The 12,478-nt window shown below is 45.9% G+C and overlaps 1 protein-coding gene across 6 annotated transcripts in view; it reads left to right on the forward strand.

Annotated features, from left to right (window-relative positions):
* The window catches only part of ADAMTS17 (ADAM metallopeptidase with thrombospondin type 1 motif 17), a 366,725-nt gene that overhangs the window by 80,041 nt on the left and 274,206 nt on the right, over positions 1-12,478 (forward strand). For all 6 annotated transcript variants that reach the window (XM_021940906.2, XM_021940905.2, XM_021940907.2 and 3 more), the window contains 3 exons: positions 1,514-1,597; positions 2,314-2,471; positions 9,748-9,791. In XM_021940906.2, the coding sequence (XP_021796598.2) occupies positions 1,514-1,597; positions 2,314-2,471; positions 9,748-9,791 (286 nt within the window). The remainder of the gene's footprint in view (positions 1-1,513; positions 1,598-2,313; positions 2,472-9,747; positions 9,792-12,478) is intronic.

Here is a 12,478-nt window from a genome sequence, read left to right on the forward strand (position 1 = left end):
AACATGTCAGCAGGACCATGCTCTCTCTTTTTATTTATTTATTTATTTATTATTATAATACTTTAAGTTCTAGGGTACATGTGCATAATGTGCAGGTTTGTTACATATGTATACTTGTGCCATGTTGGTGTGCTGCACCCATCAACTCGTCATTTACATCAGGTATAACTCCCAATGCAATCCCTCCCCCCTCCCCCCTCCCCATGATAGGCCCTGGTGTGTGATGTTCCCCTTCCGAAGTCCAAGTGATCTCATTGTTCAGTTCCCACCTATGAGTGAGAACATGCGGTGTTTGGTTTTCTGTTCTTGTGATAGTTTGCTAAGAATGATGGTTTCCAGCTGCATCCATGTCCCTACAAAGGATACAAACTCATCCTTTTTTATGGCTGCATAGTATTCCATGGTGTATATGTGCCACATTTTCTTAATCCAGTCTGTCACTGATGGATATTTGGGTTGATTCCAAGTCTTTGCTATTGTGAATAGTGCCGCAATAAACATACGTGTGCATGTGTCTTTATAGCAGCATGATTTATAATCCTTTGGGTATATACCCAGTAATGGGATGGCTGGGTCATATGGTACTTCTAGTTCTAGATCCTTGAGGAATTGCCATACTGTTTTCCATAATGGTTGAACTAGTTTACAATCCCACCAACAGTGTAAAAGTGTTCCTATTTCTCCACATCCTCTCCAGCACCTGTTGTTTGTTTTTTTTAACCAACTATTTCCAGCTTAGCTTTATACATATACATAAGCATACTGTATATGTATGTTTGCACACATGTGTATGAATCTAGAGGTTTCTCTTATATACATTTTTCTTTTGGCAAATCCATTTTTAAGGATTTTTTTTTTCTTTTTTTCAAAACCACCTTTCCTATGTGTGTGTGTGTGTTTTTTAAACCAACTATTTCCAGCTTAGCTTTATACATATACATAAGCATACTGTATATGTATGTTTGCACACATGTGTATGATTCTAGAGGTTTCTCTTATCTACATTTTTCTTTTGGCAAATCCATTTTTAAGGACATTTTTGGCTTTCCTGGACAACTTTTTAAATAAAATCTGGGTTATGTTTCTCACATATGTATTTTTTGTTCCAATAAGACTTTATGTATGGACACTGACATTTGAATTTCACGTAATTATTCTTTAGTTTTTTTTCATACTGGAAGAATACAACCTATATTTTTAATGTTGATTTTTAAATTTTTTTATGAATGGAATTTGTATTTTAGAATAAGATGTACAGAAAAATTGATCAGTTAGTACAGAGAACTGCCATACATAGTTTCCCCATTATGAGCCTCTCATATTAGAATGGCATGTTTGTTGTAATTAATGCACCAATACTGATACAGTGTTATAAACTAAAGTCTACACTTTATTTCTATTTCCTTATTTTTACATAATCTCTTTTCTGTGTCCCAAGTTCCCATTCAGGATACTACTGTATTTTAAAAATTTTTAATCTTTATATCTTTATTTCTTTTTTCTGTCTTGATAGGTATACAATATGTTTCAGCACCAGAGCCTGGGGATTAAAATTAACATTCAAGTGACCAAGCTTGTCCTGCTACGACAACGTCCGGTAAGTCCCACAGGCACCTTTCAAGCATGCAGAAAATGTGGCTGGCCTGGAGCTTCCCAATTGCTGTTGAATGCTAAGCGGAGTTCCAGGGAGTTGCCGGTGTCCATCACCCTCTGTGGCTTTGCCAGTGTGAGAGGAAAGCCGGCATCAGTACTGGAAGCATGGTGTGAGGGTGGGCTGCTGAGAATCTCAAGGAACCCTAAGCAGTGAGCCCACACACATCCCCCTCCACTCCCGGAGGGTCTCGTATGGAGTCTCTAGGATATGTGCAAAAGCTTGATGACGAGGTCTCTGGCATCGTGGCTTCCCTTCTGAAACTACATTAGAGCTTCTACCCCAGTTTGGGTTCACAGCAGCATTATTTTCTCGTCTTTCAATGGCACGCCTTCCCACACGCTGATGTTACCTGCCAAGTCAAGCCATCACCATGAGACTGAGGGAGCATTGCGTGGTTTGGGATACTGTTCTGTTTGCAGAAAATAAGATGCTTTATTAAAAAACAACATAGTCTTCATTTGCACCTATATAAGGCCCCTGATGGTCTCTCTGGATCTATGCCATATACCCACTGGCGTCAGGCTTTTCTTCGAGGGCGATGAGTCATCAAATGATGTCTCAGTGAGTGACTGCCTCCACCTTAACGTCCTTGCCATAGTCTGGATATAAACTCTGGCCTCCCAGGTGTTTGTGTGTCTAACTGTCCCGATTTCTTTTAGGCTAAGTTGTCCATTGGGCACCATGGTGAGCGGTCCCTGGAGAGCTTCTGTCACTGGCAGAACGAGGAGTATGGAGGAGCACGGTACCTTGGCAATAACCAGGTTCCCGGCGGGAAGGACGACCCGCCCCTGGTGGATGCTGCTGTGTTTGTGACCAGGTAAGACGGGATTTGGCCTGTAGCTGACATGCGAAAGGGAAGAGATGTTTCCCTTCAGAGAGGAAATAGGCATGTTGTTAAGAATTCAGGCTTGGAAATCAGACCTTGGGCCACCTGTCTGGGCTTTGGTTTCCTCATTAGTAAGTGGGGGTTAACGGTGGTATCCACCTTTGAGGGAAGTACGATGCCTGGGCATATAGCTGTGTCCCTCTTTGTCCCTCCTCCATTGTCACATGGTGTTCTTCCTGCGTGTCTCTCTGTCCACACCTCCCTCTTCCTATAAAGATGACAGTCATAGGATTTAGGCTCACCTTACTCCAGTGTGACCACATCTTACCTTGATTCCACCTGCAGTGACCCTTTTTCCACGAAGGGTCACATTCACAGGTACTGAGGGTCAGGACTTGGACGATTTCTTTTTGGGGGATACAACTATTGTGTGTCGTTGATGTCGATGTGGCTATATCATTTTTTTCTTATGTTTCAACCCTCTTTGAGGAACACTGATTTTTCTTTGGTTGCTTTACTTTAATAATGTAAACAAAATGTGTTACATGTTCATACCAAAACTCTCCCTTTACAAGAAACACAGAAATATTCCTTAATAACTTAATCCATTAGATTAAAAATACCAGCTTTTTATTAGAGTTGCTAAGAATATGTCAACTTTGAATTTTAACGACTTTTTTTAATTTAAAGAAACTACTTCCCAAACTGCATGCTTGCTTTTCCTCTGTGAATTTGGACATAAAGTTGTGGAAGGGAGAATTTTATCATATCTTTAGCTTGGGGGCAGTTTGTTTCTCCACAAAAAGGTTTTTTTGTTTTGTTTTTTGTTTTTTGAGACAGAGTCTCCTCTGTTGCCCAGGCTCGAGTGCAGTGTGATGCAATCTTGGCTCACTGCAACCTCTGCCTCCTGGGTGCAAGCAATTCTCCTGCCTCAGCCTCCTGAGTAGCTGGGATTACAGACGTGTGCCACCACACCTGGCTAATTTTTGTATTTTTATTAGAGAGGGGGTTTCACCATGTTGGCCAGGCTGGTCTGGAATGCCTGACCTCAGGTGATCTGCCCGCCTCGACCTCCCAAAGTGCTAGGATTACAGGTGTGAGCCACCACGCCTGGCCCTCCACAAAGAGTTAAATCTCACTTAACATTTGGTTTTGAGTCAAGAAAGGCTTTTGGTTGCATTTCTTAGGCCATGTGCTACAAACTCTGAGCCCCATGATGTCTCAGTCATCTGGGGAAGTTCTGTGACCTCAGCCCCAGACACCGGACAATGCAGTTTTCGTTCCTTTCAAAAATCCCAGAATAGGCCAGGCAGTGGCTCACGCCTGTATTTCCAGCACTTTGGGAGGCTGAGGCGGGCAGATCACCTGAGGTCAGGAGTCTGAGACCAGCTTGGCCAACATTAAAAAACCCCATATCTACTAAAAATACAAAAATTAGCTGAGCTTGGTGGTGCATACTTGCCCAGCTACTTGGGAGGCTGAGGCAGGAGAATTGCTTGAAACCGGGAGGCAGAGGTTACAGTGAGCTGAGATCATGCCATTGCACTCCAGCCTGGGTGACAAGAGCAAAACTCTGTCTCAAAAAAAAAAAAAAAAAAATTCCTACAATAGACACAAGGCCACCACCCATTACCAAATAGATGCATGCTCACTCCACTGGATGGTTCGTCGATTGCCAGCCCTCAGTATGCTTTGTTACACATTTAACAGTGTGCTTTGTAGTGTGCCAATCCCTTAGGAGAACACTTGCTGCTTCTACAGGATATGATTAAATATATAATCCATATATAAGTTCTATCATAGACAATCAGAATTATTGAAGAGACATTTTAGAAAAAGTCTGTTTAATAATTCCGATTGTCTGTAACATGGCTAATGCAGTAGCAGGCATCAGGGACCAAGGGATGAACATGACCTGGTTCATGCTTTTGACCTGGACTTGCCCACTCCAGTGAGCACTGGGCGCCTTCCCCAAGAGCAGTGGCTGCCCACACTCACTGGCCAGAGGCCGCTGTTGCTCGAGGCACTCTGCAATGGCATTTGGGGACTGTGAGACTTTCTGTAGAATACCCCAGGTGTCATAGCATTCAGGTTAAGGGTACCATGATTTGAGAGTGGATTCGATTTGGGGAGCAAACAGGAGTCCTTGGGAACCGTGTCTGTGCATGATCATAAGTAAATGGAGCTGATTTTCCAAATGGTAATTATATTTGGTCTGAAAGACTTTCCTAGAGAGGAACGCTAAACAACATCATCTGTGGAATATGCAGCTAAACTCCCAAGGTTTCTACTTTGAAAATAGATTTTATAAATACTGTAGAAAATCTATAATTTCTGGTGTTTTGTTAAAAAAAAATTAGTAGCTTATGATAATTTTCTCTATATCAGAAGAAGTTTTCTCTTTCCTGCTATTTCCTTTCATTGAGCGGAGAAAGCACTTGTAAGTAGTCTGCATTTGGGGATGAATGGCATTTTTTTCAGAGGCAATAAATGTCACCAAGATGACTGTTGACAAGACATCTGTATTAGCCCTTTTACAAAGAGACCTCGGCAGTCATGACGCACCCTCAGTGCAAAGATGCTGTGAGTTAGACTTTCTTTTCATTTTTCGCCCTTCTCACTTACCACAGAGGAAATATTTTGTGTAAAAATGTTCTTTTCTACACCTCGCACTTTTTACAGTGGCTACTGTAAAACAAAATGATACAGTTTTGCTGTGTCCCCACCCAAATCTCATCTTGAATTCCCACATATTGTGGGAGGGACCTGGTAGGAGGTAATTGCATCATGGGGGCAGGTCTTTCTTGTGCTGTTCTCGGGATCGTGAAGAAGTCTCACAAGATCTGATTGTATAAGGGGGTGTTTCCCTACACAAGCTCTCTTACCGTCTGCTGCCATGTGAGACGTGCCTTTCACCTTCCACCATGATTGTGAGGCCTCCCCAGCCACGTGGAACTGTAAGCCCATTAAACCTCTTTCTTTTGTAAATTGCCCATTCTTGGGTATGTCTTTATCAGCGGTGTGAAAATGGACTAATACACAGAACAATGGAAAATAACAAGTGTTGGAAGAATGTGGAGAAATTGGAACTCTTTTGTGCACCATTGGTGGGAATGTAAAATGGTACAGCCACAATAGAAAACCAGATGATGGTTCCTCAAAAACTCAAAACTAGAGTTACCATATGATCCCACTTCTGAACCCAAAAGAACTGAAATTCAAAATAATTGAAAGCAGAGACTCTGATATTTGAACACTCATGTTCATAGCAACATTATTCATGACAGCCAAAAGGTGGGAGTGACCTATATGTCCATCGATGGATGAATGGGTAAACAAATATGCTATATATGCACAAGGGAATATTACTCAGCCTTAAAAAGGAAGGAGATTGTGACGCATGCTATGACATGGATGAACCTCAAGGACAAATACTGCATGATTCCACTTACGTGAGGTACTTACAGTAGTCGGATTCATAGAGACAAAGAATGGTGGTTGCCAGAGGCTGGGGAGAAGGGAGAATGGGGAGTTATTTCATGGGTGCAGAGTTTCAGTGTGGGATGACGGAAAAGTTTTGGAGGTGGATAGTGGTGATGGTTGCATGACAGTGTGAATTTAATTAACATTACTGAGCTTTACACTCAATGGTAAAGATAGTAAATTTTATGTTCATGTAACACAATAAAAAAAATTCAGAGTAAAAATGTTCTGTTCTAACTAAACACCTTGGAGAGGGATCCTAATTGCATGGGAGTGGTTCTGGGTGAGGATGCTGGGGGCATGGGCAGTGTCTTCATCCAGGGACAGAGAAAACAAGGTTTCGTCAGCCGCAGGCTGCTGGGCTCTGGATGAGGAATGCGATTGGCCTCTTGCATAGCTGTTACCTGTTGCCAGCCCGGGAGCTTGAGCTTTCTTCTGCATTTTGGGCTGACGCCTTGAAGCTACGTGAGCAATCACAGTCCCTCTCACCTGCTGCCGTGGAGCTGCTGGACTGAACAGATCAGTGCATGTCCTGTCTTCTGAGTCCTCGCAGATGTTAAATTGAGGATCTCCTTAAAGGACGGGGGAGGCAGCTCTGGAGTCGGGCAGGAAGCTGAGTTGGCCAGGAATCCTTGTTTAATGACTAGAGGTAAAGAGCTGCAATTCCCTAGGTTGAGATAATAATGGGCTGATGTTTTCACAAGGAGATTGGGTGCGAGGCAGCTGCCGCCCTGGAGAAGCTGTCCTTTCCTCCCACTGTAACCCGAGCTGAGGCTGCACAGGCCTGGCTGTGCTCAGGGGACAGCTTCCAGGTCCTGAGCTAGGACTGGCCAATGTGAGGGTTTCCTCCCATTTAAGGTTCTCTTTTCACCTTCCGGGCTGTAACCAAGCCGGACCGTGTATTCTCCCAGACATTCCCTGACAAACAGGTGGCTAAGTGGCTGCTGCAGAGAATGTGAGGATGACGTCATGTCCAGTAGGAGCTGCTGAGCCAGAAGCGGTGGAAGCTGGGTTTTCTGCAGCTGTGGCTGGGACTAGAAAGGACCCCTGAGTGGACTGGGCCTGGGGCCACACGGAGCCCACACAGACGCCAGGGCTCAGGGGGCTTCAGCACCTAGGAGGGCTTCACCTTGGGCTCCACATCTGACCCAGAAAGCTGAGAACGCAGAGAACTCCTCCCTGGAGTCAAGAACTCCTCCTTGAGCCTGGGCCTGTGCTCCGGGTGAGAGTGCCTGAAAGGCGCCACAGCAGACACAGCTGGCCCAAAGCTGCACCACCAGGATCCCTCTGGCCAGACCTTCCCCTCCAGCGTAATACCATCTAACTCCTTGGGACACCCTTCCCTTCACCTTCTGCCAAGGGACCCTCTTGCCAGGCTTTGCTCGTGGTGAGGTCCCAGTAAGTATCCGTGGAACTTGGTGTTATGCTCCCAGGCTTCCAATGCTGGTGAGGCCATGGCTGCTGGGTAGCTTGCAGGACCCCTTGAAAGGGTCTGGAAACGTCAGTCAATTAATGAAATAATTTATTGAGTCCCAACTGTATGCCTGGCTGTGAGTTATGCACAGGACGACCTGTGTAACTTGTGGTGCCCCCTGCAAAATGAAAACATGGGACCCCGCGACAGCAGAGCGTTAGCCCAGGGCATGGGTCAGACACCCACAAAGCCAGCCCTGTCATGCAGATCCACGTCAGCCTCGAGGAATGCACCTGGGAGTTTCAATGGATGTCGGGACTGGGAGCCGAGTCTAGCCCTCACTTTTTTCGTTCCTGAAGTGAACGCTACAGTCCCTGCTTGGCGGTTTGACATGAGTTGGCAGTGGGATGACATAAAAAGTGGATGCCCCTGATAATGAATGGAACAAAGCCAGGTTCCCTGGAGATAAAGCCGCCCCTGCAGGCAGGTGGCTTGCTGCTTCTCTTCTGAGAAAGGACCTTGAATGGGAAGGATAGAGATTCAGACTCAGCTGACCTTTTCAAGACAGGCCTCTGAGTGTAGCTCTCCCTCCCTGAGCTGAACACACCTCTTCCTCAGGTGAAGCAGTGGGTGGTGCCTTGGGGTCTGTCATTCGAGACTGCCTGTTTCCCCTCAGGGTGGCCATTAGATCGGAGAACGCGCGGGGGTGGAGTCCTCCTCAGCCAGAGGGCTGGCTCTCTGCAAAATGGCGCCTGCCTTGGCCTTGGCCAGCAGCTTCATTTCTCTTCTGTCAGACTGAGGCCTGGGTCCCTTTCTCGCTTTGCCCAGCTGAGGCAATGGGGCAAAGCTTTAAACATATACTGTTCACAACTCTGAGAAACCCTGGAGCAAGGTCCTGGGCCAGCCTGGTCTTTGTATGAATGTGTGTGTGCGCGCGCACGTGTGCCGCTCAAAACACCAGAATTGGGAAGGGTGCTGAATGTTGGGCTGGGGCTAGATAGGTATTGGGCCAGTGAGAACATCTATGCCCCTAATTTTATTTGGTTTCCCCTCTGCCGGTGTTGCTTCTGTCGCCTATTCCTTCATCTTCTAAAATGGAGTCTGATGGAAAAATCGAGTCACTAGGCCTTTTCATCTCTTTATGATAATCCTCCATTTCCCTGAAAGTTCCCTTGGTTTTGGAGTGAGGTTATGAAACGTGTGGATCTCAAGCGTTCTTTGGGCCCTGAGAGAAGATGGGTGTGGGGCCTGGGAGGGGCCATGTCTGGGCCAGGTTGTGGCTCCTCACACGGCTCCCAGGCTGAGTCCTGCCCCAGCCAACCCTCCGTGGTCGACCCCTGACCATGGAACTTATAAAGAATCATAGGAATGCTCCAGCATTAGGAAAGAAGAGCCCAGACCCCTGACTTCCCCACAGGAAGCCAGATGAACCCCTTGTACCTGCAGAACCAGGGCTGGACCAGGTTTCAAGTATCTTTGCTGTCTCACTGGTCCACAGATGCCCACCCACCCAGGGGATCCTGGGGAGCTTTAAGGAATACAGTTTTTTAATCCTTCAACTTTTAAGTTCTGGGTTACATGTGCAGGATGTGCAGGTTCTTTACATAGGTAAACATGAGCCATGGTGGTTTGCAGCACAGATCAACCCATCACCTAGGTATTAAGCCTGGCATCCTTTAGCTATTCTTCCTCATGCTCTCCCTCTCCCTGAGCCCCCTTCACCCGGCTGACCCTGGTGTGTGTGTACAACCATGTGTCCATGTGTTCTCATCATTCAGCTCCCACTTACAAGTGAGAACATGTAGTGTTTGCTTTTCTGTTCCTGCGTTAGTTTGCTGAGGATAATGGCCTCCAGCTCCATCCATGTCTCTGCAAAGAATATGATCTCATTCCTTTTTATGGCTGCATAGTAGAGGAATACAGTTTTTAGAGATGACTTTTTGTTGTCTTCTCGTTAAAGTGATGCATGGTCATTACAGCATCAAAAACCAGTTGCTGCCCAAGTAGAGTAGCTTGGGGAAGCCACTGCAGTTGGATGCTATTGTCTGAGAATTGTCTCTGATCAGTGACTTGGCAAACATCTTCCAAAACATTTTCAGCTGCTGAAAGGAGTCCTTCAGCAACTGTTATGTACAGAATAGTTCATCTGTAAAAGAAGATTCTCATGTGGGGTAAGTGGACCTACCCCTGGGAAATGTGGATGGGTTACTGTTGCCAAACGCTGCTGTTTGTTATCATTCACTGTGGCCTGTGACCACTGGAACAATAACATTGCAGGATGACTACTTGAGGTTAATTGACAGTGTTTTCTTCTTCCAGTCTTGGGGATACTGCATATACCTGATAATGGCTTTCTTTTTTTTTTTTTAGGACAGATTTCTGTGTACACAAAGATGAACCGTGTGACACTGTTGGTAAGTTTAGAGTTGAAATAATAATCTAAGGGGCTGATACCCTGGGAGAATCTGGAGACTTCTTGATCACAGTGGAGGAGCTGTCCTCAAACAAGCACTGCACATTCTGTTGCCTTCCTTCTTGTAAGTTGGTCTTTGACTTTCCTTTTGCTATTTTCCTGAAATGTTTTTAAGTTATTTATGGCAGAAGGCATTAGATGAAGAAGCTATGAAGAGTGACACCAAGGGGAAGAGCCACCAGGCTGTTCGAAGGGGTCTGCAGTTGGGGTTGCATTTGGCTCTGAGCATTTTGGTCACTCAGGCAGGAGAGGCAGCCTACCAAGTTACACAGCTGTGGTCATGAGATGGAAGCTTAGCAGTTTGTTCTCATGCATGCAAATGACCTTTATTGAGCTTTACCCTTTACCTTGGTGCCAGGCTCCTCGCTTTTTAGTGACTAAAAACAGCACTGAAAATGGCATACAGTGCTGAGAAAACCTCCTTTCCTTCTTCCCCTTCCCTTCCTCCTCTCCCTTTCCCTCTCTCACCTTCCCCTCCCCCCACCTTCCCCTCCCCTCCCCCTTTACCCTCTCCTCCCCCTCTACCCTCCCCTCCCCCTCTACCTTCCCCTCCGACTCTAACTTTCCCTCCCTCACCTTCCCCTTCACCTGCCATTTTCCTTTGCCTCCTGTCCTCAGTTATGTCTGGTTTGCTCTTGACTTCTCATGGATTTCAAATGGAAACCATTCTTGAGTGTAGGAACACAGTGTTTGGTTAATACAGGCACAGTGCCCAGGGTGTTTCCAGTTTTGCCTGCCATAACACAAACCTTTGTTCATCAGGAGGTCGAAATATAGTATTGCATTGCCAGAATCAAAATTGTGAATCGTGTATGTTTAGAATTGTAAAATCGAAGAAAACAGTATAGGTGTGAAAAATATATAATGTTATGAAATTCACATGTTGAAAACCAGAGCTTCTTGTGGAGCCTCGGCAGTGAGTAATCCCAAGCCTTTGTTCTGGCTCTGCCACGTGCCAGCTGGGTGGCTTTGGGTGTGTCTCCGCTCCGGTTTCTTAATCCATCAAATGATCATTTTGGATTAGGTGACTCACAAGACCCTTCAAAATCTAATGATAGCTACCATTCATGTCACATTTTAGAGTTTACAAAATGATTTTTAATATATTACACTTAATCGGTCCTCTAAACAGATCTGAGAGCAAGGTGTCAAGAAGTAACCAGCCAACTCCTCCTGCTTTGTTATTTGGGGGCTGTCTCCATGAGGGAATTGCTAGCCAAAGGCCATGTGAAGTATGCTTCCCTGGAGGGCTGGCTGACACAGGCCCAGGTCAGGTTGGGGCCATGGAGGCTTATGCAGACTGACCTCTGTCTGTCAACAGGGCTGCCAGGCATGTACTGTTTCTAGGAGTGGCTGCTCTTTCCCGGGGTTCATGGGTCAGGCATGGCCACAGTACCCCTGTCCAGGGCGCCTCTGCTCCATGCTCCTCCTGCTTCCTGGCTTGCCCCGTGGAGACACAATCTCAATCGTGTAGCTCTTGCCTATACTTCTCCCCTGGAAGCCCCTGAGCAACACAGAGCCCAGCTCTGGCCTCCAGGCTATGTGTCCTTCAGCACCTGGCACTGGATTGAGAGGCTTGGTCACTCCTTTTGGTTGGTTGATTAAATGAAGAAGAACTGAATGAATGAATGAATGAATGCATGCTTGCAGGTGAAGGGATTCCAATTCCAGTGTTCGTTAAAACCATGTATCCAATGGTGTGGTTTTCTTCCATAGGATTTATAACTAGCTTTCAGTTTCTTTTGAATATATAAAAGTTTTCTCTTTTGATGGGAATATGCCATTAATTGTGATTATATCCTGTGTTCAGGCCCCTGGTGAAGAGCAGGCAGCTGCTTCAAATCAAGCATCTTCTCCTTTCCTAAGCCACATCACCATACTACTTTTTATTGGTTTGCTTGGGCTGCCATAACAAAATGCCACACAAACTGAGTGGCTTCAACAACAGAAATGTGTTGTCTCACAGATCTGGAGGCTAGAAGTCCTAGATCCAAGTGTCGGCAGATTTGGCCTCTCCTGAGGCCTCTCCCCTTGGCTGTAGCTGGCTGCCTTCTCCTGTGTCCTCTTGTGGCCTTTCCTCTGTGTGTGCACCTGCCTGTTGTCTCTCCTCCTTGCAAGGACACCGGTCATACTGGCCTAGAGCCCCACCTCTGTGACCTCATATAACCTTAATTAGCTTTTGTTGTTGTTGTTGAGATAGTCTTGCTCTGTTGTCCAGGCTGTAGTGCAGTGGCACCATCTTGGCTCACTGCAACCTCTGCCTCCTGGGTTCAAGCAATTCTCCTGCCTCAGCCTCCCGAGTAGGTGGGACTACAGGTGCCTGCCACCATGCCCAACTAATTTTTTTGTAATTTTAGTAGAGACGGGGTTTCACTGTGTTTGCCAGGATGGTGTCGATCTCCTGATCTCATGATCCATCCGCCTCGGCCTCCCAGAGTGCTGGGATTACAGGCGTGAGCCACTGTGCCCGGCCAGCCTTAATCGGCTTTGTAAAGGTCCTCTGTCTACCTATAGTCATATTGGGAGTTACGGTTTCTACATAAGAATTTTGTGGGGACACAAGTCAATCCATAGCACTATTCATTTGATACTTTGCCACATGTTACTAGGGAGCATCTTATGTCCTCA

The sequence above is a fragment of the Papio anubis genome, chromosome 7, assembly GCF_008728515.1.
Source record: "Papio anubis isolate 15944 chromosome 7, Panubis1.0, whole genome shotgun sequence".
NCBI lineage: Eukaryota > Metazoa > Chordata > Mammalia > Primates > Cercopithecidae > Papio > Papio anubis.